The 27,953-nt window shown below is 28.3% G+C and overlaps 2 protein-coding genes across 3 annotated transcripts; one reads left to right on the forward strand and one right to left on the reverse strand.

Annotated features, from left to right (window-relative positions):
- The first annotated feature begins 1,591 nt into the window (after window positions 1-1,591).
- Window positions 1,592-14,971, forward strand: LOC122270313 (15-hydroxyprostaglandin dehydrogenase [NAD(+)]-like). 2 transcript variants are annotated; one of them, XM_043047169.2, is made up of 7 exons: window positions 1,592-1,963; window positions 4,629-4,749; window positions 7,698-7,804; window positions 9,913-10,009; window positions 11,580-11,656; window positions 12,984-13,129; window positions 14,678-14,971. In XM_043047169.2, exons 1-7 carry the CDS (start codon window positions 1,790-1,792, stop codon window positions 14,772-14,774), a joined length of 819 nt encoding a protein of 272 aa, XP_042903103.1. In that variant the 5' UTR covers window positions 1,592-1,789; the 3' UTR covers window positions 14,775-14,971. The 2 variants fall into 2 exon arrangements, with proteins under 2 accessions (XP_042903103.1, XP_042903104.1); XM_043047170.2 differs by lacking the exon at window positions 1,592-1,963 and having other exon boundaries at window positions 2,875-4,749; window positions 7,591-7,804.
- Window positions 14,972-16,018: 1,047 nt separating this feature from the next.
- LOC107438243 (putative nuclease HARBI1) lies at window positions 16,019-27,945 on the reverse strand. The gene is made up of 4 exons (XM_016050474.3): window positions 27,498-27,945; window positions 22,546-22,872; window positions 19,965-20,100; window positions 16,019-17,440 (listed from the first exon to the last, which is right to left on the reverse strand). The coding sequence occupies exons 1-4, from the start codon at window positions 27,723-27,725 to the stop codon at window positions 17,031-17,033; spliced, it is 1,101 nt and encodes a 366-aa protein (XP_015905960.1). The 5' UTR covers window positions 27,726-27,945; the 3' UTR covers window positions 16,019-17,030.
- Window positions 27,946-27,953: the final 8 nt, after the last annotated feature.

Raw genomic sequence — 27,953 nt, forward strand, 5'->3', positions numbered from 1 at the left:
GGGATTGTCAAAAAGAGCTTTCTAAATAGGAATATTTAGAATACATTTCAATCTACTTACTTGTTTAGTTAATATTTTTTGTTTTAATATTTTTTCGTGTTTCTTTATTTTACCTTTTCCGTATTTGGTGCAGAGGTTTTAATGGTCTCTCCTAAAGGTTTCCATCAACAGAAAGTCTATAGAAAAAATTTCGTGCTTCCTAAATGTGGTCGTAAATAGAGGAAATCACTTCATAGAGGTGATCTTTCCTGGAGGTTTCAAAAAGCAATTTAAAGCTTATTATTACATCGTGGGCTTCAGTTTAATTTGTGATTTTCATCATTATAGACATTATTAACTGCGTTCAAAGAGTTTTTTTCTCAATAGTTCAAATCCTTTGTGTTTTTAATAATTAACAACTGCTACCTGGTATTTCATAATAACCAATCGCTAAAACTTAATGAACAAATACTTAAATTAAAAATGAAATCTTAATTAAAATTCGAAATGCAAATATTAAAAATTGAAAAATATTTTTAAATTGCCGTTTAATTCTTAAAATATTAAATTAAATTAAATTGTGTTTTTCAATTAGAATATAAAACATGTAATAAATATTAAATCAATAAATTCACTTAAACAGCATTAATATTTTTGCAAAAGTTTTAAATTTTTTTTATATACTATAATCTTGTCTTTAATTGTATTATTTTATCGGTAATACAAAAATTAACTTTGCTTTTAATTCTGGCAAACAAAAACACCCAAATATTTAAATACTATTAAAAAAATTTATTTAAGATTTATAGCGAAAGATTTATTTAAGTTAAAAACAAAATTCGTAGGCTATTTTCATTTCTTTCAGATGAATATATTTAATGCAATTGAATTTGTTACAATTATATTTGTATTATAGAATATAAAAAAATTTTAAATCACATCCCTTACAGCTGGAGCTATAGATTAGCAGTCATCAGCCACGAACGCGTAATCATTACTGAAAGAAATAGCTACCAAAATATAAAACCCTATCCTAGTCGTAAATTGAAAGATACGATTTGCATGCCCTTCCTATTTGAATAATTGTTTCGTTAATCTTTTCAACAACTTTCCATTTTAAAATCTCGATACATATAAAACGATACGCAAAAATTAAATCGTATAATCACTTTTTTATACTCATTTCGAGACGATCTTATCACTTTTCTTCAGCGTTATTCCTACAAATTTCCGAATATTAAGAATACATTATTTTATTTTACGTTACAATATTAGAAAATCTTATTATGAGATTTATATTACAATATTAGAAAGTATACTCTTTTTTGCGGATATAATCGTGTGAGCTGATGAAGAGATTATATCTTATCATTATTTTGTTTTCCAGCTTTTTAATATTTTTTTTTAAATAAGAATTTTTTTAAATATTTTATTTTAATAATTTTTCGTCATCTCTTTTCATTAATCTTTATTATTATTCATGTTTTCTCCATATTTCAAACTTATTTTATGAGTTCTATATACTTGCAGCTTATGCACAGTAAATAAAACTTATTAATTTTATCTTTTCCTTCTTTCTTATATATATATATAAGAAACGCAACTGTTCCTTAGCAAATTGTCGAGCAATGTACTAAATTTAGTGTATTAAATTAGTATTAAATTTATATGTTATTTCCAAGGTATCACCTATATAGTTGGTAAAATTATGAAGGTGAACTTGGTGAATGATTTATGATTATGGTTAAGCTTCAAACTTAAAGAAAAAAAGCCTGAAAATATAACTTAAATTTTTTTTTATTTATTTGAAATGATTATCATAGTAAAACTGATAAAAGCATCGTGGAAAAACATAATTTTTATCTATTTTTTATTTATTTTTTTTATTTTCAGTTTTGAAGATCTGGGAAAGGGCTTGATTCAAATATTAGAAGATGGTAAAAATGGATCTTTACTGGTAGTAGATGATAAAGGACCACATTATGTATAAAATACTTTCATATCATCACTAAAAAAATAAAGATTTAACGTAGAAACTTTTTTTTCTGAAGATCAGAATTCCATCAAAATACAAATAAGTTCAGAAAACTCATTTATTATAAAAGCATATGAATCAAGGCAACCCATTCGTTAATTTAGGGGGCTTGTGAAAACTTGGTTAACCGAAATAATCAACACTAAAATGTATAAAGTATGAAAATAAAAAATTTAAATATGACACTAAGGAAACACTAAAGAAATACAGGAAAAAATTTGTTTACAATTTAAATTGGGGCATTTCTTAAGTAACTATTGCCCCATACCATAGAAAGCCATATCTTTGAAGAACAGTTTTGTAGGAAATAATGAAAATATTTCTTTGCCTGCATCAAAATAAGGATGAAGATAAATATAAATTTCAATATAATTAATCACTGCAGTGCATTTAAAATGTTTTGATGTCATTAAAAGGCGTATATTTTAAATTGCTTTTGAAACGCCAAGAAAAAGCATTTAGAAAGAAGTTGGAGTTAAAGCCCTGGAATTGCTTGTCGTTTGTTAGTTTTTGTACCAGTTACATCTGTTTTCCATCTATAAGCTATAGAAGGTTTTACTAATTATCTGAGTCATTGCAAAACAAATGAGAGAATGATTTTAAGATAGTCTTTTAGCATTTTACTGAAAAATTCAACTCTAGCTTTTAAACGTTTTGAAAGAGAATGAAGTATCATTGAACAGTCAGAATTTCTTTTTACAGTTAAAATAAAATAATTTCCAAAAATATTCTTTGTTAAATCTAAGTTATGCTAATAAACTAAGTTTCATGTAAGCTTTTTAACATTAAACCAACCATTTTGTAAGCATTTTTGCTTTACATTCGGGATAAGGATTTTAAATGCATATATAACAANGTTTTCTCTTTTGAAATTACATTATGACGCATTCACATACATTATTAATACAAATACATTTTCCATGGCGAGACGATGAGGCAATCACAAGCACTTCCACTGGTTCAAGAGGTCCACGAGGGAAAAATGCACAATATCACCATTATTACAGAGAACGGAAGCGAGCGGAGCAGAAAAAAGAGTCGTTGAATAGAACTAGTGATCCTTCTACGACTACTGATTCTTCTACTATTAACGTCGCAGGTTACGAAGTTTAACTTCTTCCGCGCGGAGGGACTCCACGCACTATTTTATTTATTTATTTTTTTTTTTTTGTCTTTTTGGTCACAATTGCAAATTCATGAGCAAAATTCTTTTAAATAAAAATTTAATGTTTAGTTAAAACAAAAAAATTACTTCTAATGAAGATATTAATCTGCAATAGTTCAGTTCCTGATATTGTCACACAATTTTACATAATTCTTATTAGTTAAAATACATAATGGGACCAGTTTTTCTTAAGAAAATTTTCATGAATGTTAACGTAACATCATCTTATGAATCTCTGGTTAGTTCCATCAAAAAGACCTCCACGAAAAAAAATTTCTCCCAATACTTGATCCAGGAATTCCCATTGTCTTCCAGATTTGGTTGAAAATAACAAGGCTACGGAGTTAAACATTAGTATACATAAATCCGAAATAAGATTGGCTGTTCAACGACGATTATAAAATTATATGTGTTGTATTTATTTGGATAATAACGACACAAAGCACGATGCTTTAAAAATTAACTTTTGATTAAGAAAAATATTATTCATCTAGATCTGGTACATCAATTATAGAGATGGGAGTGTCATATATCTTAGACCAATTTTGATTTTTTAAGTTGAATGTAGTACTAATTCAAATAAATGACAAATTTTGTGAGAATACATTATATGTTTGTCTGTTAATGTAATTTTTTTTGAATGAATATAGTCATACACTTAAAAAAATAAAGAATGAATTCAAACAGCTTCATGGTTCATCATATGTTGTACCTTGCATCATAAGATGTTAGATCGTTAAAACACTAATTTTGAGTACTCATCTGTTGGACTTAGAATTCACGAATATGAATATTCATACAATTAAAACTTAATTTTAATAATATTTTCAAACAGTCTGCATTAACTAAAACAAATCAAATCATAAACATAATACCAAATTATATTTCGAAAATTAATATATTTATTAGCAATTTTTACATTTTAAATATCAGTAAAACGTTCTCATTTGTACTCGCTGAGGTTCAAAGGTGATTGTCGCACATACCTTTGGGACCGTCCCAAAATACAATTCTTACACTTGTTAAATATACAAGACAATCACACACTTTTCCGATTTTGTGTAGACCGAGGAAAAATAATTTATTTTTCTTTAAAAAAAAATAGTATTTCTCCTAATAGAGTAAGTAAGACATTTTTCTACAAATGTAAGTGCTTCATCCTCTAATCAATTTGAATAGAAAAATATTACTCAGCAACTGAAAAATTCAAAACAGTTCTGTACAGGCTTAGAAAGCTCAAAATGGCCCACAACACAATATATAGTACCTGTAGTAAAGTAGTACTCATATCGATCACTTAAAACTAGGGAGCACAAACACTAGATTGGTCCGAAGTACATACGGCTTAAGGTACAATATTCTTTCCTTCACTTTAAAACTAGTAGTATGATACAAATTAGCATTATTATTTCTTATTGTGTATAGCTTCTTTTAAATAAATATACGTAGGTCTGTGTTTGTGACGTAAAACAAGCTAGGGGATTAGATTATATTGGAAGATTACCAGATAAGCTAAAAGCGAATGCATTTTTCCAAAGGTGTGATGTGACAGACGAGGAGGATTTCAAAGGTATGCCGAAGTAAAATTTTTTCCTTCTATAAGAATTATTTTCCCTCTTTTACATGAAAATCTGACACCGGCATGTAACCCAATTAGAACAAAAACTATTGAAATACACGCTAAGTTGTCCGTCTGCATAAATGGATGGGTGATCGTGTAAAGCTAAGGGTGGTGGCGTTAAATTGCTCTTTGCTCTTTCAAGACTTCCGGGTTACTGCTTCCGATATATTTTTACGCCGTAGATTGAAAAAACGCGCCATCATATTATTGCATCATATCTTTTGCAGTATTTCACATGTACCGAGTTCTTTCTTTCAGCCTTTAAACTTCAGCATTATCATATTAATATTATAATCATTAGAATATTTTCTAATTAGGCTAACTTAAAAAGATATTTTTAAAGATATTTTTGGCGACATTTTATTCAAATGTAGCCAAATAAGGGATAAAATACAAAACATGGCAAACCTTAAGAATTATTCACAATGAGATATTAACTTTCCAAAATTTTTTTTGGCCTTACGACCTCTGAGAATCAATACATTTCTGAAAGCTCTTATGAATGGTACAATTATGTTTAGATTTGAACCCAAATTACAATAACAAAACTGCATAGAATATTAGGCTTGTTCACACATCGCCTCGTAGTCATAACATAAGCGGAGGGATACACCGGAAATTTTCTAAATTTCTTCCGGTTTAAGGACGTTTGTTATTGTTTACATTAGACCACCCGTCCACAGATTGATAAGTTTTCATAACAATTTCCTTACGAAAAAAAAAGTCTTTCCCTCTTCAAAAATTGTTGAATTCACTAAAAATTCTGAAAACAACACGTCCGCCAACATCATTGCTGCACAAGCTTATTTCAATAATGCTGTAATGTAGCTAAAAGACAAAGACTTTATTCACTAGAACTGCACAATGGGCGACGATCTGGGAAACGTTTCTGAGGATGATCCGGCGACATCACACATACGTCATATCCTGTTTTACAGGAAGGGCACGTTCACACCCCATCCATCCGTTCGGAGATCGTGATTTTGACCTGAACCAGAGCACGATCAATCTCCGATCCAGTATCCCCAGTTATATATATATTTTTTCCGTTGTGTCTATGACATAGCCGAATCAAATGTTTCCATGAGTCTTGATTACTGCTTCTGCGATTTGCTTGATATTATCGTCATAAAGATCTATCAATGACGGCAAGATTCCTATTTATCTTAGATTAGCACTCATTGCTGGACACTCAAAGATGTGGCATGGTGTACGTCAACTGCGTATCTGGGCAGTTTTCACAATTCCTATACTTCCTGTCCTCTCTGTCGATCTTCATGCCTCTGTGGCGATTGGTTCTTAGCCTGGCTATAGTTTTTGTTGTGGATCTATCAGTATTTATATTACAAATCATGTGTTTCGCTGGAATTGGTTTTTCTCTTAGTTTATAAACTAAGATTATAGATTTAGCAATTGCATTTGCATCTTGGATGGAGACATTACAGTCATTAAGGTTGAGATTTCTGGCATCTTTGGCTAATTTATCTGCATTTTCATTGCCTGCAATGTCAATGTGTGCTGGTATCCACAGAAGAGTACAGGTTCTGTTTAAGTCCTGAAGATTTGAAATGATTTCTTGGGTGATAGAAGAGTCCCCTTTTAAAAAAGCTTGGAGGGCAGTTGTTATTTAAACTTGGGTCACCATCTTATGCACAGGGCGTCCGAACTTACGGAGGGCCCAACGCACTAGCAACCAGGCTATCCCGGCCTACAATTTTTTTTTGTAGAAACCACATAAAATAATAAAATCAAAATTTTTAAGATTCTGAATAGTAGGGATTATTTATTTTAATCAAGTTTAAAACGCATCATTCTTACCTTACTTTTTATATAAGAATAAAAAGTACAATCAGTTCAGATCAAACTGAATGAAAGTCACGCATATTATTATTTAACATCAACCATACAAGTTAATTTTACTGCTGTAATTCTAACGTTATGGTTGCCCCTAGTAACATTACGTTTCGAAACCAATGAAATATTGTTACATTTTTCATTTAAATGAAAGATACGTACACAATTCTTAATAGAGTTCAGGCTTGTGTGGACCCCAAAAAACTCAATTCAACTTCCTTAATAAGAGTTAGTGAGGAGAGTAGTTTTGACAATGTCAACCTTCATCTATGAACCCCTACATAGAATCGAGTTAACATATATGTCTTACATACTAGTGAATTGGAATTATATTTTTTTAGTAATGGACGCTCTACAGTACTCCTCCACCAAAATTATATCTGCGATAGAATTCGATAAAAAAAATACCACTAGTTGATTCATTGCTGTTTTATGAGAAGCAGAGAGAGCTGTATTAAAATCACCGTACTTTTAAATGCTGATCATGGTCGCTCCTCTGTTGCCATTAACAGCTGGATGTATACAGGCCGATGTTATGTGTGATCGAGACTGAGTAGCTACAGCGCGATGAAGTGTATAATGTAAAAGTCATGAGTAGCAAGTCAACGGTTCAATGGGGACCATCCATCGAAGAAGGCGTGTTCAAATCGAAGTAGAAGTTTCTGTCAAGGTAAGCGTGTTCACATTACGCTCGAAGGTCACCAATCTAGGGAGGGTAGTTATCAACAATGCCAACTTTCATCTAAGAAAAAGGTACATCAACATAGAATTGAGTTAACATGTCTTATACGAATATGAATCTCGTATACTAGTGAATCGGAATTGTATTTTTGTAGTAGAGACACTACAAGTTAAAAAATCGTTGTAATTGAATAGTTCAGTTTATTTTTTTGTAAGCCATACTTACACTAACTATCTACGTTTTTGATTTTCTAGACAATAATTACCTGCAAACATTTTTGAGTTTGATACAAAAAGAAAGGAAATATCACTTTTTTCAATAATGAGCATAACTTCATTATTTTGTTTCCATTCTAAAACAGCTGCCTTTGATAAAACTATTGAAGTGTTCGGAAAAATTGACATTGTTGTTAATAATGCTGGAATACAAGATGAACATAACTGGAAGTACACCATTGAAGTTAACTTGGTAAGTTCTTGCAGATAAAAAATTTTGGTTAGGTTTTGGCCTTTGATAAAACTATTGAAGTGTTTGGAAAAATTGACATTGTTGTTAATAATGATGGAATACAGGATGAACAAAACTGGAAGGAAACTAGAGAATTTAACTTGATAAGTTCTTGAGTATAAGATTTTGGTTATGTGTTTTAGAAACCAGGGGTGTCCATATAGGGGTAACAAGGAGGCAACAAGCCATAGACATTTTTTGGGGGGTGCTTTTTCTTTTTTCGTAGTTTTTTTAACAGAAAAATAGACTTAGGGGATATTTTTGATTATTTAAGGGAGTGCTTCGAGAAATTTAGGGAGAGAATATTTTTCTTGATAAATGTATCTAACTTTTGAAATTACATACATTAAAGAAAAGGAGTTTTTATAACCAGTAGTTCAACAGACGCGAATATCTTTCCAGCATCCGTTTGCCGTTCCTGGAATATCCCAAAACGAATTTCTTATGCATTGAGAAGTAAAACCTTCCCGCTACTACAGCACAAAATTAGCGGTCACAAGGAGACTAAATTCTAAAAACATTGATGTAGGGCATACCGGTCAGTGTCACTGAACATCTAAAACTTCAGAGTAGGAGAATACCGGGCAATGAAACTCAACTAGATCTAGTATATATTTCTCGAACATTTCGGAAAAGGCATGTTTATTAGGAGAAAGTATATTTTTAAGTCGGATTTTGTAGCTACAAATGTCGTCAGCACTAATTATTTAGCATATTTGTGGTGACCCCTTCGAACTATTATGAATGAGTCCTAGAACGAGAAGATCCGATCATTAAATCAAAAGTTATTCAGGGTGGTCCGTTTTTTTAAATTTTTTTTATGGCGTATTGTATATTTTACGAATTCAAATTTTCATTTTTGTTGAAAGAATAAAATTTTTTAGAATGTACGAATTTAAGAAAAAAAAATAAAAATAAAGCTGAAGGGTAAATAATTCGTGTAGGTAGGTCATCGCTTCCTTTTCCCAAGTTTCGAATTAGTTTTGGGACTATTAACATTCTAAGTTTAATTTTCTTTTTCAATGAAATTGCATAACAAAATTTTAAAAAAAAGTTTTTTTGCCCTACTTCAAAACACTTCATCATTTTTGTAAATATATTTAATTTATCACAAGGTTAACCTTTTCAGAAACTTTTGCCAGTTATTACAATAAATACGATAATATCATCATAGCAGATACATAATTTCAAAAAAAAAAAAAATTAAAATGCTCTTGTCTGTAAACTTTAATTCTTGTATACTGATTATTCTTTTTAAAAAAATATCTAAATTACATTCAAACAATATTTATTTACATTGAATTAAAGCAAATCGAATTGATGTTAAATTCATGTAATTTTTAAAACGACTTCTACTCAGTGTAATCAAAGAATGAAACTGATTTATACAAATTCAAAAAAAAAAAAAAAAAAAAAAAAAAAAAAAAAAAAAAAAAAAAAAAAAAANAAAAAAAAAAAAAAAAACTAAGTAAATAACAATTAAAATAATAAATCAACATGGAAAAGAGCTAAAAACAACTAAAACCAAATTGGTCTTAATTTAATTTAAAAAGACAGAAATACGAAGAATATTTTAAGATATGTGTGTTAGCAAGACAGCACTTCATAAGGGGACAAACTGCCTGTCAACACACAGGAGCTTTTCTGTTGTCAGAGGTAATACCGAAAACTGACAGTACCCCGAGGCCCCATAATGGATAAACAAATAAGAAAAAGCAATTAGAAAAATAGAAATGTAAATGCAAAGAAAAATTAATGACAAACAAACACAATTTAACATGGTTATAAATGTATATATAAAGAGAGATTGATAGTTGTAATGAGTAACACAATATGTAAACAATATAGATAAATACTTTAAATCTAAGGTTCAAATAAGCAAAATTCTATAAATATTCAAAAATACATGAGTTTTTTTCTTCTTTAGTTTACGATTGTAATCTATTTTAGTGATAGCAGTAATAGAAAATTTAATATGCATTTTAAGTTTCATAAAAGGTTACTTGAAAATAAGATTAAGTCAACAAAACAGCAAAATATAGTCCAACAATTAGTCTTTGTGATTTTAGATGGCAGTTATTCAAGGTGTCAAACTTGCTTTCCAATATATGGGAGTAGACAAGGGTGGAAAAGGTGGCTCTGTAGTTAACACAGCATCCATTGCAGGTATCAACTACTTACATCATCTTCTTTTGTAAAAAGAATCATGTTATATAAACATAAGCACTTTTATTAATTGTATCTTAATAGGCAAATGTTGACTGTTATTTTAAAGCAAATAATAATAAATAATTTTAAGAATAATTATAAGAAAATCTAAAAAATGACTTGTTAAAACTATGCAAAATCATAAATATGTTTTAGATATCATCTTCAAACTACTTAAGGCAATCAGAAACAATTTTTACAGTATCAATATCAAGAAATTTCATAGTTTAAATCATTATTTTCTTCTGTACACTCATCTTACCTTAACCAACTAATTTCTCTGCACTAAGTCCCTCTTTTGTATCAGCAGGTATAAAATACATTCTAATTCCTTCTTTTTCTCCCGTTTTTTGTTCTTTTCCAGTCTAAGTTTGATTTTGTTATCACATAAAACACATTATAGCGGCTCTTCGTTCTTGAGCTATTAAAAACTACAATTTATCCATACAACCAACTTTTGATAACCATCACAATATCGAAATATAATCACCAATTAACCAAGCTTTCTACAAATATAAATATTATCGAGTCTAAACTAAATGGAACAAAGTTTGGACTCGTTTATCCATGTTTCACGGAATTATGGTACTTCTTTGAAGTTTTTTTTTTCATATAAAAAAAATAATAATAATTTTATAAACAAAAACTTTTCGAAACGGCCTTGTCAAGAGTCTGGACTGTAGATCCAAGAAATAGAATTTCATGAACAATTGTGTCTGAAACATATCTTTTTCTAATCATTAGTTTATGCATGAAGCTTCGTTTACTTATTTTAAATTGCTTTTACTTATCCTATAAACTCATATCCAGAAAGCATGTAACCTTACGGCAATCTTATGTCTGAATTTTCTTTTAATTGTCACAAAAATGTTTGTACTAAAAACCTTTTTTCAATAAAATAAAAATATTGCAGTTTCAAACCTTTCATTTTAAAAGGATTATAAATTATTTTTCAAAGCTCTTATAAAAAGTATTGTCACTAAGGTAAAATGGTCACTTAAGTCCATAATGACGTTTTAGCTGGCGTCACACTAGCGATAGGATCAAATTGCATTGTTTATTAAAATTTCATAACAAGGTGGATTTTAGCTGAGCATATAAGATGTTGCAAAAAGAAATTATAATTACCTAGATTTAAGATTATTTTCACCTTAAGACATGCTTTATTCAGGGATTTTTTCACACTAAGACAACCTTGATTTAAGATTTCTATATAGAAGATTGTTTTCCAAGGTTATGGATTAGGGTAATGTGCATAGAATAGAGCAGATTGTGACAGATATCGTTATAAGTATTAGCAGGTTTACATGTAAAACGCATAAAAAACCTTTTTAGGTTCACATTAAAAGGCTTTTGCTGAGTGAAAATAAAGCTTACCTGGGATTGTACTTTTTAAAAATTATCTTTTTTTCAAGCAGGAATAAAGTAAAAACTATATTAAAAATTTTCATAAAACAATATGCATAAATTTTTCTAATAAAAAATTAAAACTCCAACAAAATACATGAATATATTAAAATTTTTTTAGGTTTAATAGAAATTCCACTTTCTCCTGCGTATTGTGCCACTAAGCATGCAGTTGTTGGGTTGACTAAAAGCTACGGAGTAAGAATTTTATTCTTAATAAATACATAATTTTGTGAGGCATGCATATATGTTAAAAATTAAAACTAACCTTTTAACTTCACAAAAATATTTTCAAACATGCAAAACTAAAGCAGAAAGAAGAAAATTAGTTCTCTTACATAAAACTTGTATATTAAAGGCTGTGATATTTTATACTGGTAATCGGTTTAGGAGGCCCTTTCTCTTGCCATCTTGGATTTTGGACTAAAATTTTGATTTTGACATATTTAATTTCTTAACAAACTCTCAATAGTAGAGCATCATTCAAGAGCATTAAACTTTTCAAAAAAAAATGGAAGGGATTATTAATGTAAGAGAAATACTTTTTCGTAACTGAGAAATTCAAATAATTTTTTTATCAGAAGCAAATTAATTTGTTTTTAGATTTTCAAAAAAAATTTCAAATTTTTGATTTATAAGGCATAAATTTTTTTTCATAATTTTAAATAACAAAATTAGAGCAGAATCAGTCAAATAGTTCTTAAGAAATTAAATTTTAATTCATAGTTTCAATATATGGTGAAATGTACAAAGATTAAAAATAAGGGGACAAATTTTCCAATCATTCCCCAGACTGTTTTTTTTTTATACTTACTTACAAGATAAGAAAAATAATGGGACATTTTTTAAAAATAAAAAAAAACTTAGGAAATTTAAGTCCACTGTAATATCATAAAATATATGATTTAACATAACTAAGAATAATTTGTTTCTCTGAATAAAGCCTTAACAAATAAGAGAAGTTCAAGAAATTAAAGGTTTTTCTTTACATTTCTTATTACACAGTGAAATTACGTTTTAAATAAATTCTTATGAAATTTTTAATTGACAGGAAGGAATAAAAGGAAGTATGCACTTTGTACAAAACAACTATATCTGCATATTAATAAACTTTCGGAAAATTATTTTTACAAAGCAATTTTCATAATACAGTTGATCTTAATAAATCCTAAGAACTGAAGAGAGATATTTAGATTTGAACTTAGACTTTATGCATTGTTATTTATTTATTTACTTATTTATATATATATATATATATTTTGGGGGAAATTTTTTGATAAAAATAGCATTATGCATTGTAAATATAGCCACAAAGTAAGGAAGCTTAACAAGCATATTACAATTCAATTCGTTGACACACGAAAACAATAACCTCAAAACGGTTATAATCATAAAGAAAAAAAAAAGGAATAGGAAACAAAGACTACAGAATCCTAAGAAGGTCTATTTGTGATGACCTTCAAAATTGTTCAAAAATTTCGTTCTTATTCAAAAAAGTGAGTTATGAATAATTCCATTCTTACAGGCAGAATACCACCTAAAGAAAAGTGGGATAAAAGTGAATGCTATTTGTCCAGTTGCCGCAAATACAAATCTTCATGATACATTTTTTCTACACTGTCTAGATGTAGAAGAGGGATACAAATTTGCTGACACATTCCCATTAATTCCGTAAGTAAACTAGATATATTTAATTTATGAACAATTATATAAGTTATTTAATAGTATAAAGCATATAAAAAATAGTACAGTGTATAGAATAAAATTGAGTTAAAAATAAAATAATAGTTAGATCCGACTTAATGTTTTAAGAAGTACATTAGATTTTTAATATTAAAGATGATCTTGATGGATCTTTTTTTTCTAAATTAAAATACTGAAAAGATTTTCCTCAACTTAGTTTGAAATTTTGTTTAGTACTTTTGAATAAAGTTATATCAAAGTTGAACTTATGAAAGCAAGCTTGAATAAAACAATAGACTCCCCATAAAATTTTAATGTAGTTTAAAATTGATGTTAAAATAAGTATGTAATTGACAAATCATTAAGTTGAATGTCTGACCAAAATTGCAATTTCAATAATAGAATAAATCGGTTAAAGAAAAACGATTAGATCAGCCTATATGTGATTGTATCATTCATCAGAAGAAATTTACCATTATTAGTGTAAATGACCAAAAATAGTAAAAATATAATTTATGCAAATCATATGATAGATCATTTGATATATCAAAAAAATGTATAATAAATTTAACAAATATAAATAAAGGGAATGCAGAGAATTTGCATCAATTTAAATTTGGACCACATATAAACACGGTGCATAGCCAAATCTTTCAACAACAAATGAGCACCTTTTAAGTACTTTTTAAGCACTATATACATTTGTAAAATCTAAAATAATTTTCAAAGACTTTAAAGAACTCTTTTCTTGATTATATTAGTCACCATAAAAAGATCGAGAGATTTTTTTGTTCGATTTCAGAGGGTGAAAAATGAAGTCTGAAATTGAGAATATCTTACAAAATACAGCAGAGTTGCACATGTGGACTGGCAAGTATCTCATCAAACATGTAAAATGATTGGCGCTTTCATACGCTATGGACCGACTGTAGGCCAAAATGGATTATGGTTGAATGAATTGTAAAAACGTTGAATAGAACAATGTGAAATCCACACTTTTGCATAATACGTGACGAAAATCGACATGGTAAAGAAAAAATAATCTCATTTTCGAAAGGGGAAAATAAAGCACCTTTTAAGAACACCCAATGGAAAAAGCACTTAAAAGGGCTTCTAAAAAACGAAAATTGAAAATAAGCACTTTTTTAAAAAACTATGCACCATGATAAAACGCTTTAATAATATAAAAATAAAGAAAAAATATTAAATAAAACAAATATGTACTTTTTGATTATTAATAAGGACATCATAAGTTGAAAGGAAAGGGTTTTAGTGAATGACATTATTAAGAGGAGGATGTTCACAATGTCTAGAGAATAATAATGACATTGCATGTAAATCCTTATTTATTGAATTTAGTGATATTTGTTTAATAGGAATCAGCTCCATACTTGGTAAAATGAAGGTGAACTTGATGAATAATTCTGTCTCTTTAATGAAATACAAATTTTTTCTGCAATTTAGTTTTTTATTTAATAATTACTATAGTAAAACTAATAAAAACATCATGATAATACAATTATTGTTTATTTTTAGTTATAAAGACATTGGAAAGGGTTTGATTCAAATATTAGAAGATGGTAAAAATGGATCTTTACTGATAGTAGATGAAAATGGACCATATTATGTATAATATGCTTGCATAAGTTCACTTAAAAAAATTAAGATTTAACATAGTAACGTTTTTATCAAGTTTTGAATTCCATTAAAATACAAATAAGTTCAGTCAAGCTCATTTATTACAATAACATATGGAAGATGGTAACCCACTTGTAAATTCAAGGCACTTGTCAAACTAGTGTCAACTGAAGTGATACATAATGCACAAAAATAAAAGACTTAAAAATGGCTTATTGTTTATTTATACAAAATAACTACAGGGGAAAAATTGCTTGTGATTTAAATTGTGTTTCCCCCAGACCATAGAAAGCCATATCTTTGAAGAATAGATTTACAGGTAATAAGGAAAAAATTTTTTTTACCTCCATTAAATATGAATTGGAATCAATATAACTAATCACTGCAATGATTTTAGAGTGTTTTGATGTCATCTGATGATTCTGGGTCTAAGTCAAAATTCCGGAAAATTTCTTGAGTTAACAAAAAAAAAAAACAGTTTAAATTGAAAAATTAGAAAACAATTTTAACAAGTTTTTTTCCCTTTTTCTCAATATTTCTTAGTTTACTTAAAATATATTTAAAAATTTTACACATACCTATGATGACCTGGAGAAGTAATTAAAATTTACAAATATGTCTTTCTTTCTTGAGTTTATGATTATAACAACTATTTACTGATAAAAAAATTTTTATTAATCATGAATATAAGCTTATAAAGTATCTTTCTGGCTCTCCCTTACAAACGAATAAAATAAACTGTGTTTTTAAGTTCCACCTTTGAAAATTTTATTTCCTGAAATTTTGTGATCTTTGATTTTTTTAAACGTCTGGACCTTCGATCCCCGGATCATTGTTCGCGAAAATTCCGGAAATCCGGAGCACAATCAGCCCTGTATCATTAAAAATTTTATTTTTTAAACTGTTTATCAGGGTGGAACCGTTAGTCGTTTATTAGTCCTTGCAATAATCACTATAGCTCATTCTTCTGTTTAGGTTTTCTGTTAATGAATTAGGAGGCTAAGCATCCCTGCTCGGAAAAACCTGAAATTGATTCTCAATCTTTATTGTTTATTTCTTTTTAAACATCAATATTTTCCATAAAAACACAAGATATTTGGGTTTCTAAGTGTGCAATTATTTTAGCTTTATGTCAGAACATTCTGTTAATATATTAACCAGAACCAAATGGACAGTTACCTGAAATTAAAAAATAATCATCTGAACTTGAGTTTTAAGAATACTGAGGAATTTAAAAAATGCAAATTCAACAAATAATTTATTTACAATTAAGAAAAAAGTATAAATACATATATACAAATAAATATCTAAAAAAAAAAAACTCTTTTTTTGTTAAAAACAAGGATTAGTTTGTAAGATTTTGGACACAGAAAATATAATTATGAAACATATGCTTGATACAAATTGTGAAACATATTCAATGTTTAATGTATTGATTGGGCGAAAAAATTCATGTACTTAGATGCTTCAATTGTTAATTTTGAGGGGAATAAATCTTTTATCATCACACCAATACACTTTTCAAATAAGAAAATAATGGATATTTTTGAATTAGATGTCACAAATGCTTGGAATGATTTATTTAGAAAATGCTAAATTTTGAAGTTTAGTAAAATAACATGATTTTTCTGAAATTATGTTGAAAAGGAAATGTATATCTTAGGTTCATTAATAGGAAAAGAATAATTTATTCGAACTTTTCTAGAATAATGATTTAATTTTTTAAGTTTTTCGCTGTTTAAGTAAATAATTATAACTGGGAAAAAAAAAGTATTTTGGAAAAATGGTGAGGTTGGACAAAAGGAATATTGAAATGCATGCCGAACCTGGAAGTGATGACTAGTATGACTAGTTGGGTGAGACAAGCACCTAATATCATTAAAAAATTATAAATTGATAAAAATAATTATAATATTGAATGTTAATAAAAAATTTCTAAAACAATTATTTTTTATGAAAAGTTATGTATAATTTATGCAAAAATATTCAATTAAAAAACAGATAAAATAAAATGAAAGTGTTAAAAAAAAAACTCTTGGCCCTACAGTCAATCTTAAATTTATCATAGGACAAATTGGAAGACTAGTTAACATAATATTTCAGCAAAATACATTATCATAATTAAATTATAACCATCATTATAAGGAATCATCATTATGGTATCATCGATCATCATTATATGATTTTTATTATCATTAGTACCTTAATAATTTGTTAAGATTAAAAAAGCAACAATTTCAGCTGAAATTTACTATAAGGTAGTTGATAAAAAATCTTTCAATACTCTTTGACGAGTGAATGAAGCCATATCATTAATAATGCTATTAATGTTTTCGTCAATTTGTTCACCATTGTCATTTGCCTCACTATCAGAATCATCACTATCTTCATCTACACTTTCAGTCAAATGGAAAGGAACATTCTTTATGATACACAGATTGTGCAAAACTGCACAAGCATCTATAATTTGTGATACCTGGCCAGGAGCATAACTTAATTTCAGTTCATTATCCAAACACCTAAATCGTGATCTTATTGTTCTTTTGCATTTTCTCATGCATTCCCTTGCAGCGTAATGCTTTTTGTTGAACACTTTTTCATTTTCATCTGGATTCTTAAAAGGAGTTAGTAACCAGGGCTCCAGAGGAAAGTTACCATCACCTGAAATGAATTAGAAAATTTTATTAAATCTAAGTAAAAAATAGAATTGTTCAAAAAATTACATTTCATTTTTTTAAAAAATATATAATATTTGAAAACTTTTATGTAATATTTCCCTTTACAGATCAAAATTAATGCATTACTTATAGAATTTAAAAAGTGGTGAGTATTTTGTTTAAAAGTTTAGAATTAATGACTTGAGAGCCAGACCAGAAATTTTACATTTAAACATTTGAAGTTCAGGGACTAATCCAAAACTTTTAATTCAATAACTATTTTTGTGACATTTTATTTTTGTATAACATTTTAGTGTAATCTTCCATGAAAAAAATATGTTTAAAAGTAAAAATAATAGATATAAATTAATTTTATAGGAACTACTTTCTTTAAAAATAAAAATCCAATTACGATACTTGTTTACAACTTTTCATAACACAATGCCTGTTTAAAATGACCATTACTATTTACAAGTAAGAAAAATAAGTTTGGATTTGGGCATATGCAGAGAGATGGAGCCAAAAAATATTTGATGCTTTGTGTCAAGTATCTATGCATAACATAAAATTATCATTAGGAGTTCAAAAGCTTCTTTTAGCTATCACAGTTAGTTAAAGTGGCAAAATTAGTAAAAGAATACAAAATATAAAATTCTATACTAACAGAACTTTCCTTGAAAGAAACACGCTTAAAAGCAGCAGAATAAAAGAAAGATTAATTGAAGCAATAAAGAAAAAACAATGAAAATAAAATAAAAATATGGCCACCAAAGCCGACGTCTTTAGGGGGTACCTGTTCCGGAAGCCATAGAACAAAACCTTTTCTATTGAGAGAGTGGATAAATGTCAAAATTAGCTCTCTCAGTACCCCTGAAGGTTTTTTAAAAGTCCAGGTAAAAAAACAAGAAATACATAAAATCAAATACGAAGAGAAATTTGAAACAAAATCTTGAGAATTTGTTGAAATCTCAAGATTTTGTTTGAAATTTCTCTTCGTAAAGTGGCAAAAATAATTCAATATACAAAAAAAAAAAAAAAAAAAAAAAAAAAAAAAAAAAAAAAAAAAAAAAAAAAAAAAANAAAAAAAAAAAAAAAAAAAAAAAAAACTTGTGGTTGCTCGTTACAAAAACTAAAAAATTACTCTTGTTGGAAAATTAAATTTTGAGTAACTGCAGGTAAACTATATAGATATGCTACAAGCATTCGACTATTGTATAAATACAGGTGAGCAGCACATCCTATTTTTAATTTCAAAAAATATTTCTAGTTTAGGATTAACTATTATAAGTTTTTGGTCACCCTTGTTACATTTCAAAGAACAATTAAATTGACCCTTTTTATCATAATAGTACACATACTTTTATTTATTTTCGTAATGTTAAATGAAAAAAGAATACACAATTATAAAAAATAATACAAAACAAACAAAATTACTATATGAATTGATAAATTTTCTAGATGATATACTGACCCTGAAGAAAATTAATGAAAAATATGAAAAATTCTTTCATTTTAGTTTTCATTGATTCATAGTTTTAATTTAGTTGCTTTTCTTTTTTGGCGATTTAATTTGAAATAAAAAAAGTGATTCATTACTGTTCTACTTTCTGTGGAATAACCTAAAACTATACAGTACTGGTATTTACAAATTTAATACTATTTGAATAATATTTCCTGTTTAAAATAAATTGGTATACATAAATTTAATTTATTTCTGTTCATTGCTATATTTCTAAATTTATAATTTTGAAAAGAAAATTACATTCATTTTAGATTATTGTAATATATTAAATAAATTAAAAAAATATATTTGATTAAAAAAAACTACGCAAATAAATGAAATGAATTTAGAAAGAAAAGTTTAAATGAAATCCATTTTTTAATTTGGTAGAAATGCTGATATATTTAATACTTTAAGCTAGCAAAAAGTTGCATAAAAATTTTTTTCAGGGAATTTTCTGACATAAAAAAAAAAATCCAAGAGAACATTCTATTATAAATCAGAAGAAACTCACAAAATTTAATAATCCATAAAACAAATCTAGTTACTTTAAACAATTACAGCAGTTTCAAACAAAATTATTATACTTTTGCAAGTAGAACACTTTTAAAGTTGTTAAGAGAAAAAATTTTTTTACCCTATATGGAATTTTAGTTAAGATTTAAGTTATATATGAATACAAAAATAATTTATCAATGATGAAGATAACTACAATTATCGACTCTGAACGGAATGAACCAATAATGCAAATAGTATTGTTTTTTTTTAAAATTTCAAGCAAAAAAGAAAGATGATAAATAATTTCATCTTAATATAAAAATCAAATGAGTATTAAAGCAATAAATTTAAAACTATTATGCTAGTAACAGAGGAGAAAGTAAATAAAACAACCTTACCTTGTCAAAACTTTATTTTCTTAGAAAACGGCAAATATAATGACAATATAATATAGGTACTGCATAAATAAAATTAGTTTTAATAAACTTATGAAAAAGAAATAATAGCAATCTGAATAAATACTATTTACCCAAAAGCCATGAGTTATGATTTTGATGCAATGACAATATTTCCCTAATTTCATTTTTATACCACATAGCACTATCCTCTGTGCCACCAGGAGAATCGGAGCATATACCTAATATCTTCAATGAGGAATCTGTTACCTGTCAATGGACAAAACAAGTAACAAAAAATAAATATTTTTTATTATAAAACAAAAGTAAATAAGAGCATATAAGGAAAGGTATGTTACACAACTGACAAAGTAACACCTTCAGAAAAAAGGCATAAAGTATTGAAAACACCAAACTTCTATATAATCTTTAATAAAACTTAAGCTGTTACTGTTAAAAGAAAAAACAAAAGAGACAGATCTTTTAAGTCTTTCTAGAAAAGTTTCAGAAAATAGATTTTGCTGGTTGTGAAACAACACACATCACATAACCATTCACTACATAATCACAGTGATTCCGTTTGGAAACAACACGTCCTTGAAACCCAGGACTTCCAAATTTCTGGATCTTTTTTATCTAAAAGCAGGTACTTATTTAAAATAATATAAATCTCTACTTTAAATCTGTACATAAAAATAATTTATGATTAAAAAAAAAAAAGGAAATACCATAGAAAGTAAGACCATGAATTTTTTTCTTCAAATTAAATGGATATATTTTATATCAGGTTTCAGTTCAGAAAATTAAACTGGAAGAATTCATACAGTAATTTATCAGGCTTTGTTAAAGTATAGTTTTTTATATTATTGGTAAGCACACTTTTTTCGGTTAATATTAAAAAATATGTCCTACTGTACTAAAAAGGATCAATTTTTTTTTAAACGTAACAAGAGTAGCCAAAAATTTATAAAAGTTTATCGGAAATTAAAAAAATTATTTTTAAAATCAAAAACATCCATATGAATGTGCTGCTTTGAGCAATAGCTAATGGTTTGAAATTGATCCATACAGTTTATTTGCAGCAACTCTAAAATTAATTTTGTAACAAGAGTAACAACAAACTTTTTTGTTTATTGAATAATTTTTGTCAATTTATAAACCGGCATATAATAAAGAAACACGAATTTTTAGTAAAATAGTTAACTCAAATTCATATCTACATTTGGATTGCTGATCTTCAAAATATGGGGGAGGGGGTAGTAGTCAGGCTCTGGGAAACATGGCCTCAATAGGAGAGCAGTTGAAAATTAGGACTCCTTTAATGTTAGTTCTACTTCTAGCATAATTCCGAGATATTAAGCAAATCGAAAAAATTTTGCTCACAATTGTTATTCATTTATTCAACGCAAATTAATAATTTTTGATGATTATTTATTATTATTTCATTTAAAAATAGTAGAAAATTTCTACTTGTAAAATATACAAATTTTGAAATTATTTAAAAGAATGTTATTTGACATGGAAAAATACAACTGAAGTCAGTCAAACAGTTCTTGAGAAAACAAATTTTAAATATACAACATTTTAAACTGGAAATGGTCAAAATTTCAAGGAAGAAATTTTTATAAAAAAAATAATAAAATTACTGAAAAAAAGTTTTTTATCTGTTGTTGATTCCAAAACTATTTCTGCTGTAAAAAATTAAATAAATACAACATTATAAACTTTTCACTCATCATGTACTTTGCAAATTTCTTATCAAATCTTCAAATAGGAAGTAACAAGAGTAACCAGGAATTTTTCTCATAAAAAAAAAACAAAAAACAATCTGTTCAGATTTAAAACTTTTTACAGCTATCACATAATAAGTTTTCTTCCTTTCTTGAAATTATTGAAAATAATATGATTATTTCTATAGGTTAAATAATATAATCATTAATGCAAATCTGTACTCTAAAAATACCTCTACTTTTAATACTTCTAAAAAATACCTCTAAAAATACTCTTACTTTTCAGGTAACAAAAGTAACTATAATTTAATTCACCATTTTTAAAACTATTAAAATTTATGAAGTTTTTCCTTCATAAATATAAAAGGTACGCTTTCTTTTCTGTTATCCAGCAAAAAATAGTACAAATGAAATAGTATAGTTAAAAATGAAAAGCTCATAAGTAAAAGCAAATCGTTATGCAGAACCCCAATACATGTAACAAGAATAATTATGGAATTGCCCTTTTTGCATTTTACTTTCCTTTAATAAGTTTGAAAATTCTTACTCCTAAAATCCACTATATTTAGAATATTATTTATAGTTTGCTTAAGTGTTATTTTGTTTAGCTAGAAGTTGTTTTGCCCGTGTAATTGTATAAAAAATGTGATTAGCAATTGATTCAGTAATAATAATTTAACAAAGAATTAATTATTTCTTTCTGTTATTAATATAAAAGAAATAATTTTTTTTTTGTAGTTTTGTTTTCATTTTGCTTACATAAGTCTGCTTATTTTTTTCTTGATGGAGAATTATGTGTTAGTCAATTTGATACACTATAGCATGTAAGCAAACCCACTGTATCATTAAGGTTTTATTAATGATAAGTTTTTATCATGAAATTAAGACAGTTAATTAAGCATTTTTCAATAAAAAAACAATTTATCCTGAAACTTTAATAAATAATAATCATAGTAACTACATATAAAGTTTTAAAATAACTCACCATTTGCACTTTAAGGGAGTGAACACCTTTGCTATTAATGAAATTGGGATGCTGTGCTTCTATTGACTTTAAAGCAATGCAAGTACTATCAATCACACCGATGACATTAGGAAATCCATATTTTTCAAAGAATTTTGTTTGCCCTTCTGATTGTTCCTCTTCAACAGTAGGAAACTTTATATATTTTGGAAACAATAATTCATTAATAGCTTTGCTAACCTGATGAATACATCGGCTTACTGAAGCTTGACTAACAGATACAAAGATATCATCCGCAAGTGACTTTTGATATTTTCCAGTAGCATAAAATCTTAGAGCTACTAGAATCTGCAAACACAAAAAGTGGAATTAGTCTAGGGGGAAAAAAGCATTAGTATAAAAACTTTGGAGATAATAGCAAGGACCATAAATTTAGTTATGCAAAAAGAAAAAAATACAACACTACTAAGTAAAAAAAATTATTTAAACTGCCTATTCAAAAATGTCAGTTTGAATTATTTTTAAAAGAAAAACTGCAAACAACTTGAAATCTAGAATAAAAACTAGACTGAATAATTTGAATTTATTATCAAACAATGTATAGTTGTTTGTTTACATACCTGTCAAGAAAATGTAGATATTTGGCAAATGAAAAAAAAAAAAAAAACTTTGGAACCTTCTCTTCAAAAAGTATTGCCACATATTGTGTGAAATAGTCACAATTTGGTCTTGAAACTCTTATTCAGAATTCGTACACAAAACGGAAGAAATTTTTTCCCTGACTCTACTGAGTTTTTCCAGTCAGGCAATATATATATATATATATTTTCTTTAAAGATAAAAAGGGAAAATGTTAAGTGAATTTATATTTAATAAAAATATATTCATGTCGAAAAATTTTACTACATAAGTCAAGTAGTGGTTTACTGTTGAAAAACTGGTATTTTTCATTCTTAAAGCTGGTAACAGCTCTTGTTGTTACCAACTACTCTTGAAATTTTACTCTTGTAAAATTTCAAACACTAAAATTTAAAGACAAAATTTTCTCCAAATTTAAGAGCAATTTAAGGATGTTGATTTTAAGTAATTTTCTCTCTCAATAAAAAAAGTATATTTACAACATGGTCAAAAAACAAATTTGTTCTATAAAAATTAAATAGTTATAAGAATATCTATGTATATAATATTTGCATGAAACAAAACATATCAATACTTTACAATTTTAAAAAATAAAACAACTAAAATTAACTTTCTAAAATTTACTTGACAATAAGAGGAAAATAAAGGTAGAGTTAAAATATTATAAACTATCCTTTCTAAATACATTTATTACTTCAAAAATCAAAATACATCGAAACTTGGATAAATGATATTTATTTTCGCTATATACACTGACTGAGCAAAACTCATGGGATAGCGGGGCTCTGATTTGTGGATGGACAACACGTGTGACCAACGCCACCTGGTGTCTCCTCGACGGTCTCAGTTGTGTGTTAGACATTGCTTGAAGTGGCTGTGTGAGTGATCAGGTAAAATGCGTCGTGAGTTGACGGCATTCGAACGCAGAATGGTTGTGGGTGCTCGACGCATGGGACATTCCATTTTGGAAGTGGTTCAGGAATTCGGCTTCCAAGGTCAACCGTGTCGAGAGTTTACCGAGAATGGGTGAATGAGGGTGTCACAGTCCTCTACAGACACCATACCGGGCGCCCAAAGGCCCTAAATGACCAAAACAGGCGAAACATGAGACGAGTGGTAACTCGAGATACGAGAGCAATTGTGCAGCAAATCACGGCTGAATTCAACACTGGTCGTGATAGAGACGTGTCCCAGTAGACAATCTGTCGGAACATACGTGTTTTCGGGTATGAGAGCCGTCGCCCCACACGTGTGCCACTGCTAACCCAGCGTCATCGGACAATTCGGCGTGCATTTGCCACCAATCACCACGGATGGACACTGCAACAGTGGCGTAACGTGATCTGGTCTGACGAATCACGTTATCAACTGTTCCATGCTGATGGGAGGCACCGTGTGTGGCGCACAACGCACGAAGCGATGGATCCAGCATGCCAAGTGGGCACAGTCCAGGCCGGTGGCATATCAGTCATGGTGTGGGGTGCATTTTCTTGGCATGGAATGGGCCCCCTGGTCGTTCTGGATGCCACATTGACTTGCCAGCGGTATCTTCAGCTGTTTGGAGACCATCTCCACCCTTTTGTCATGTTTCAACACCCTGATGACATTGCTATGTATCAAGATGACAACGCAGCCCCACGTCGTCACCAATATCGTCCGTGCCTGGTTCGACGAGCATGCAGGTGAGCTCCAACGACTGAATTGGCCACCTCGAAGTCCTGATATGAACCCCATTGAACAGATCTGGGATGCCCTCGACTTCAGGCTCAGGGCATTGAATCCTCAACCCACGAACAGGCCACAATTGGCTGCCGCTCTGCAGGATGTGTGGTGCCAACTACCTCCGGACGTGTTCCAGAACCTTGCAGATTCACTTCCACGCCATATCGCTGCACTCCGCAGGGCCAGAGGGGCCCCGACCAGATTTTAGGTTGGTATCCCATGAGTTTTGCTCAGTCAGTGTATATCATGGCAAATAATGGCAAGTTTTTGGTGGCACTTATGTTAATCTCATTCACATTTTTTGCCTTTCATGGGATTTTTTGAAATAGCTAGCTTTAATCTTTTATTATCCTCGCCCAGTGAAGAAATGGTCAAAATTATCCTCTCCTATTAAACTAGTTTCAGTCTTACAAAGCAATTACACATGTAGAAAATTAATATTTAAATTAAATAAAGCTTAAAATTAAGAGCATGTTTGAAAACCTTGGATCGGACATTGGAGCTTCCAAATTACAGTCAATATGTAGTTTTATTTATAATAAAATAAAAAAACTATAAAAGTTAATTAAGTTATTTTTTTCAAAAATTTTTAATAAACTACAAAATTTATATTTTAAATAAAGATTAGAAAAAATAGTTTCTTTTTTTAGTTTAATACTGTTTGTAAAAAATTGTTTTGGGACATATTATTACTTGAAACTGTTCTAAATTTAGTTTAATACTAACATTAAAGTGTTTTAAACCTTATCAAAATTTCTACTTTTTGAACATTGTCAATGAAAGACAAAGCAATTTCTTTAGTATTGAGAATGTAAAAACCAGATAATAAACAAGAAGGTGGATTTTCATAAAACCTCTCTAATATGTAATGTTATTCGTCATTATTTATTTCACATTCAATCGCAGACACGATAAAAATATGAACTTCTTACTTAGTAAATCTTTACGTAACCAATTCTTTTACAAAAGAAGTATACAAAAAGTATTTATTTTACTCAAAAAATTTTTAATAAAATTCTTTCTTGCTTTTCATATTTACATTCACATTCATAAAATCATTAAGACTTCTTATTCTTAAGTTTCTTTTTTAGTTATTTTCCTTCGTAATCTTTTATTTATTTATGGTTTCCATATTGTAAAAGCTAATCGAAATTAAAATCATAGAGTCTGTAACACCAAATGTTATGTCTGCAACAAATTAAATTGCTTTTTTCATAATTATTAAAAGTCAAAATCTTTAAAACTTGAATTTCCTAAATAAATATTACAAAAATATTACTTTAAAAATATTGGTATATTTCATAGAAATATTTAACTAATTGTCCACTGTGCAATTTTGACATTTACTTCTTTAAAAGTCAGTTCTTAATTTTTTTTAAAAAATTCAAATTTCTGGATCAAAAGTTTTAGAAAAACTGCGGAGGACCCTAAGAGTTATTGCAGTAAAAAATATTTGATGATTATTAACTAAGTTATATGTTCAAAATCTACAAATGATAGGTAAGTAAAGGTGGAATTGCCTGACTTTGGTCAAAAAAATTTGAAAAGATTACTATAATCCTTATTTATAAAAATCAGCAAGATTTTTTTCAATTTTGTTCAATTTGGCTGAAATAAGATGCTTGTTTATAGGAATTATATTAAACAAATTATACTTATTTCTTAGCTACCAACTCATGCGCATTTTTAAGAACTTTTTTCCAGAAAAAGTAAGATAAAAATTTTGCTGACAATAAGCAAAATAAATTACAATAGTTCCTCATATCACATCAATGATTATCAGATAATTTATGTGTATATGCAAATTAATTAGGTATAATGGCACTTGTGAACATTTAAAATCATATTTATAAAATATAGAAAAAAAACAAAGAATAAATTCTGCTACGATTAAAATCTAAAAATAAAATCTTCTGGTAAAAAGAAGTTGGCAGTCATATTATTCATAACGCTTTCTTATTTAAAGTTTAGCATTCTTTTGAGTTGCTGTTGATGTTTAGTTTATTAGATGAAAATTAATGCTAGAGCTTATCAACATTTTTTGGTCAAAAAAGCAATTTCATTCATCATTTTTTCCCTACTTAAAATATAAGTTTGGTATGCAGGATGTGTCCAGTTTTTATAGCCCAGTTGGTGCTAAAATTTTAAGCCTCTTTGGTGCAAGTGGCCATATGGAAATTTTTTATAGTTATGAGCATTAACAGGTACCAATATAAAAATATCTTTCACGAAGTGTGGGAGATTTCCATATCATGATCTGAAGCAGAAGAATCACAGTCTTGGCAACTTCCGGGCAGTGGCCTGCTATAAATAGAAAGAAAAAAAAAACATCACAGGAAGGGCCCAACTCAAAAGATATAACTTAATAGCCACCCTAGGCAAACATCTACATGTTTTTTTTAAAAAAAATTTCAAGTTTAAAATCTATTTTGCACCTTATCGATTGCAGTTGGCGCAACAGATCACGATATAGAAATATCCCCATAAAATGTATGATAGTTTTTCCTGCCACTGTAAATTTTTAAAAATATAATAGATAAATCATTTTAAAACACTTAACATAGAATAATTTTTAAAATTAATTCCAGCCCAATATACAAATGTTTATTTACTCTTGCTTGAGGTGATATTCGGACAACTCCTTTATTAAGAAGAACAGGCTTTAATTCCTCTACTAAAAAAGAAAACAAGTTTTTGCTGATCCTAAACTGTCTCATAAATGTTCGATCAGGTAACGATAAGGGATCTTGAGCGTCTCTCAATGACCGGCGAACATGCATTCTTCTGCCCCTTTCTATTTCATCGATTAAAAATATTGAGAAAAATTCAAAACCATCCATTTCTTTTGTTTAATAATGTACAGAAGAATCAACTAGGTTAATAATGCTAGAAAAAAGAAGACATTGAAATTATCTAAACTTAGCAAAAGGAGCCATCAAACATCGTTTATTTGAATTACATACAACAGTTAATAAAATATCTTGGCTTACAAAGACTAGAAAAGCGGAGAAAAAAGGAAAAATATAAATTTTATTTATGTTCGTTCGGTAAACTTCCGGGTGCTCATT

This window comes from Parasteatoda tepidariorum, chromosome 4 (assembly GCF_043381705.1).
Source record: "Parasteatoda tepidariorum isolate YZ-2023 chromosome 4, CAS_Ptep_4.0, whole genome shotgun sequence".
Taxonomy (NCBI): Eukaryota; Metazoa; Arthropoda; class Arachnida; order Araneae; family Theridiidae; genus Parasteatoda; species Parasteatoda tepidariorum.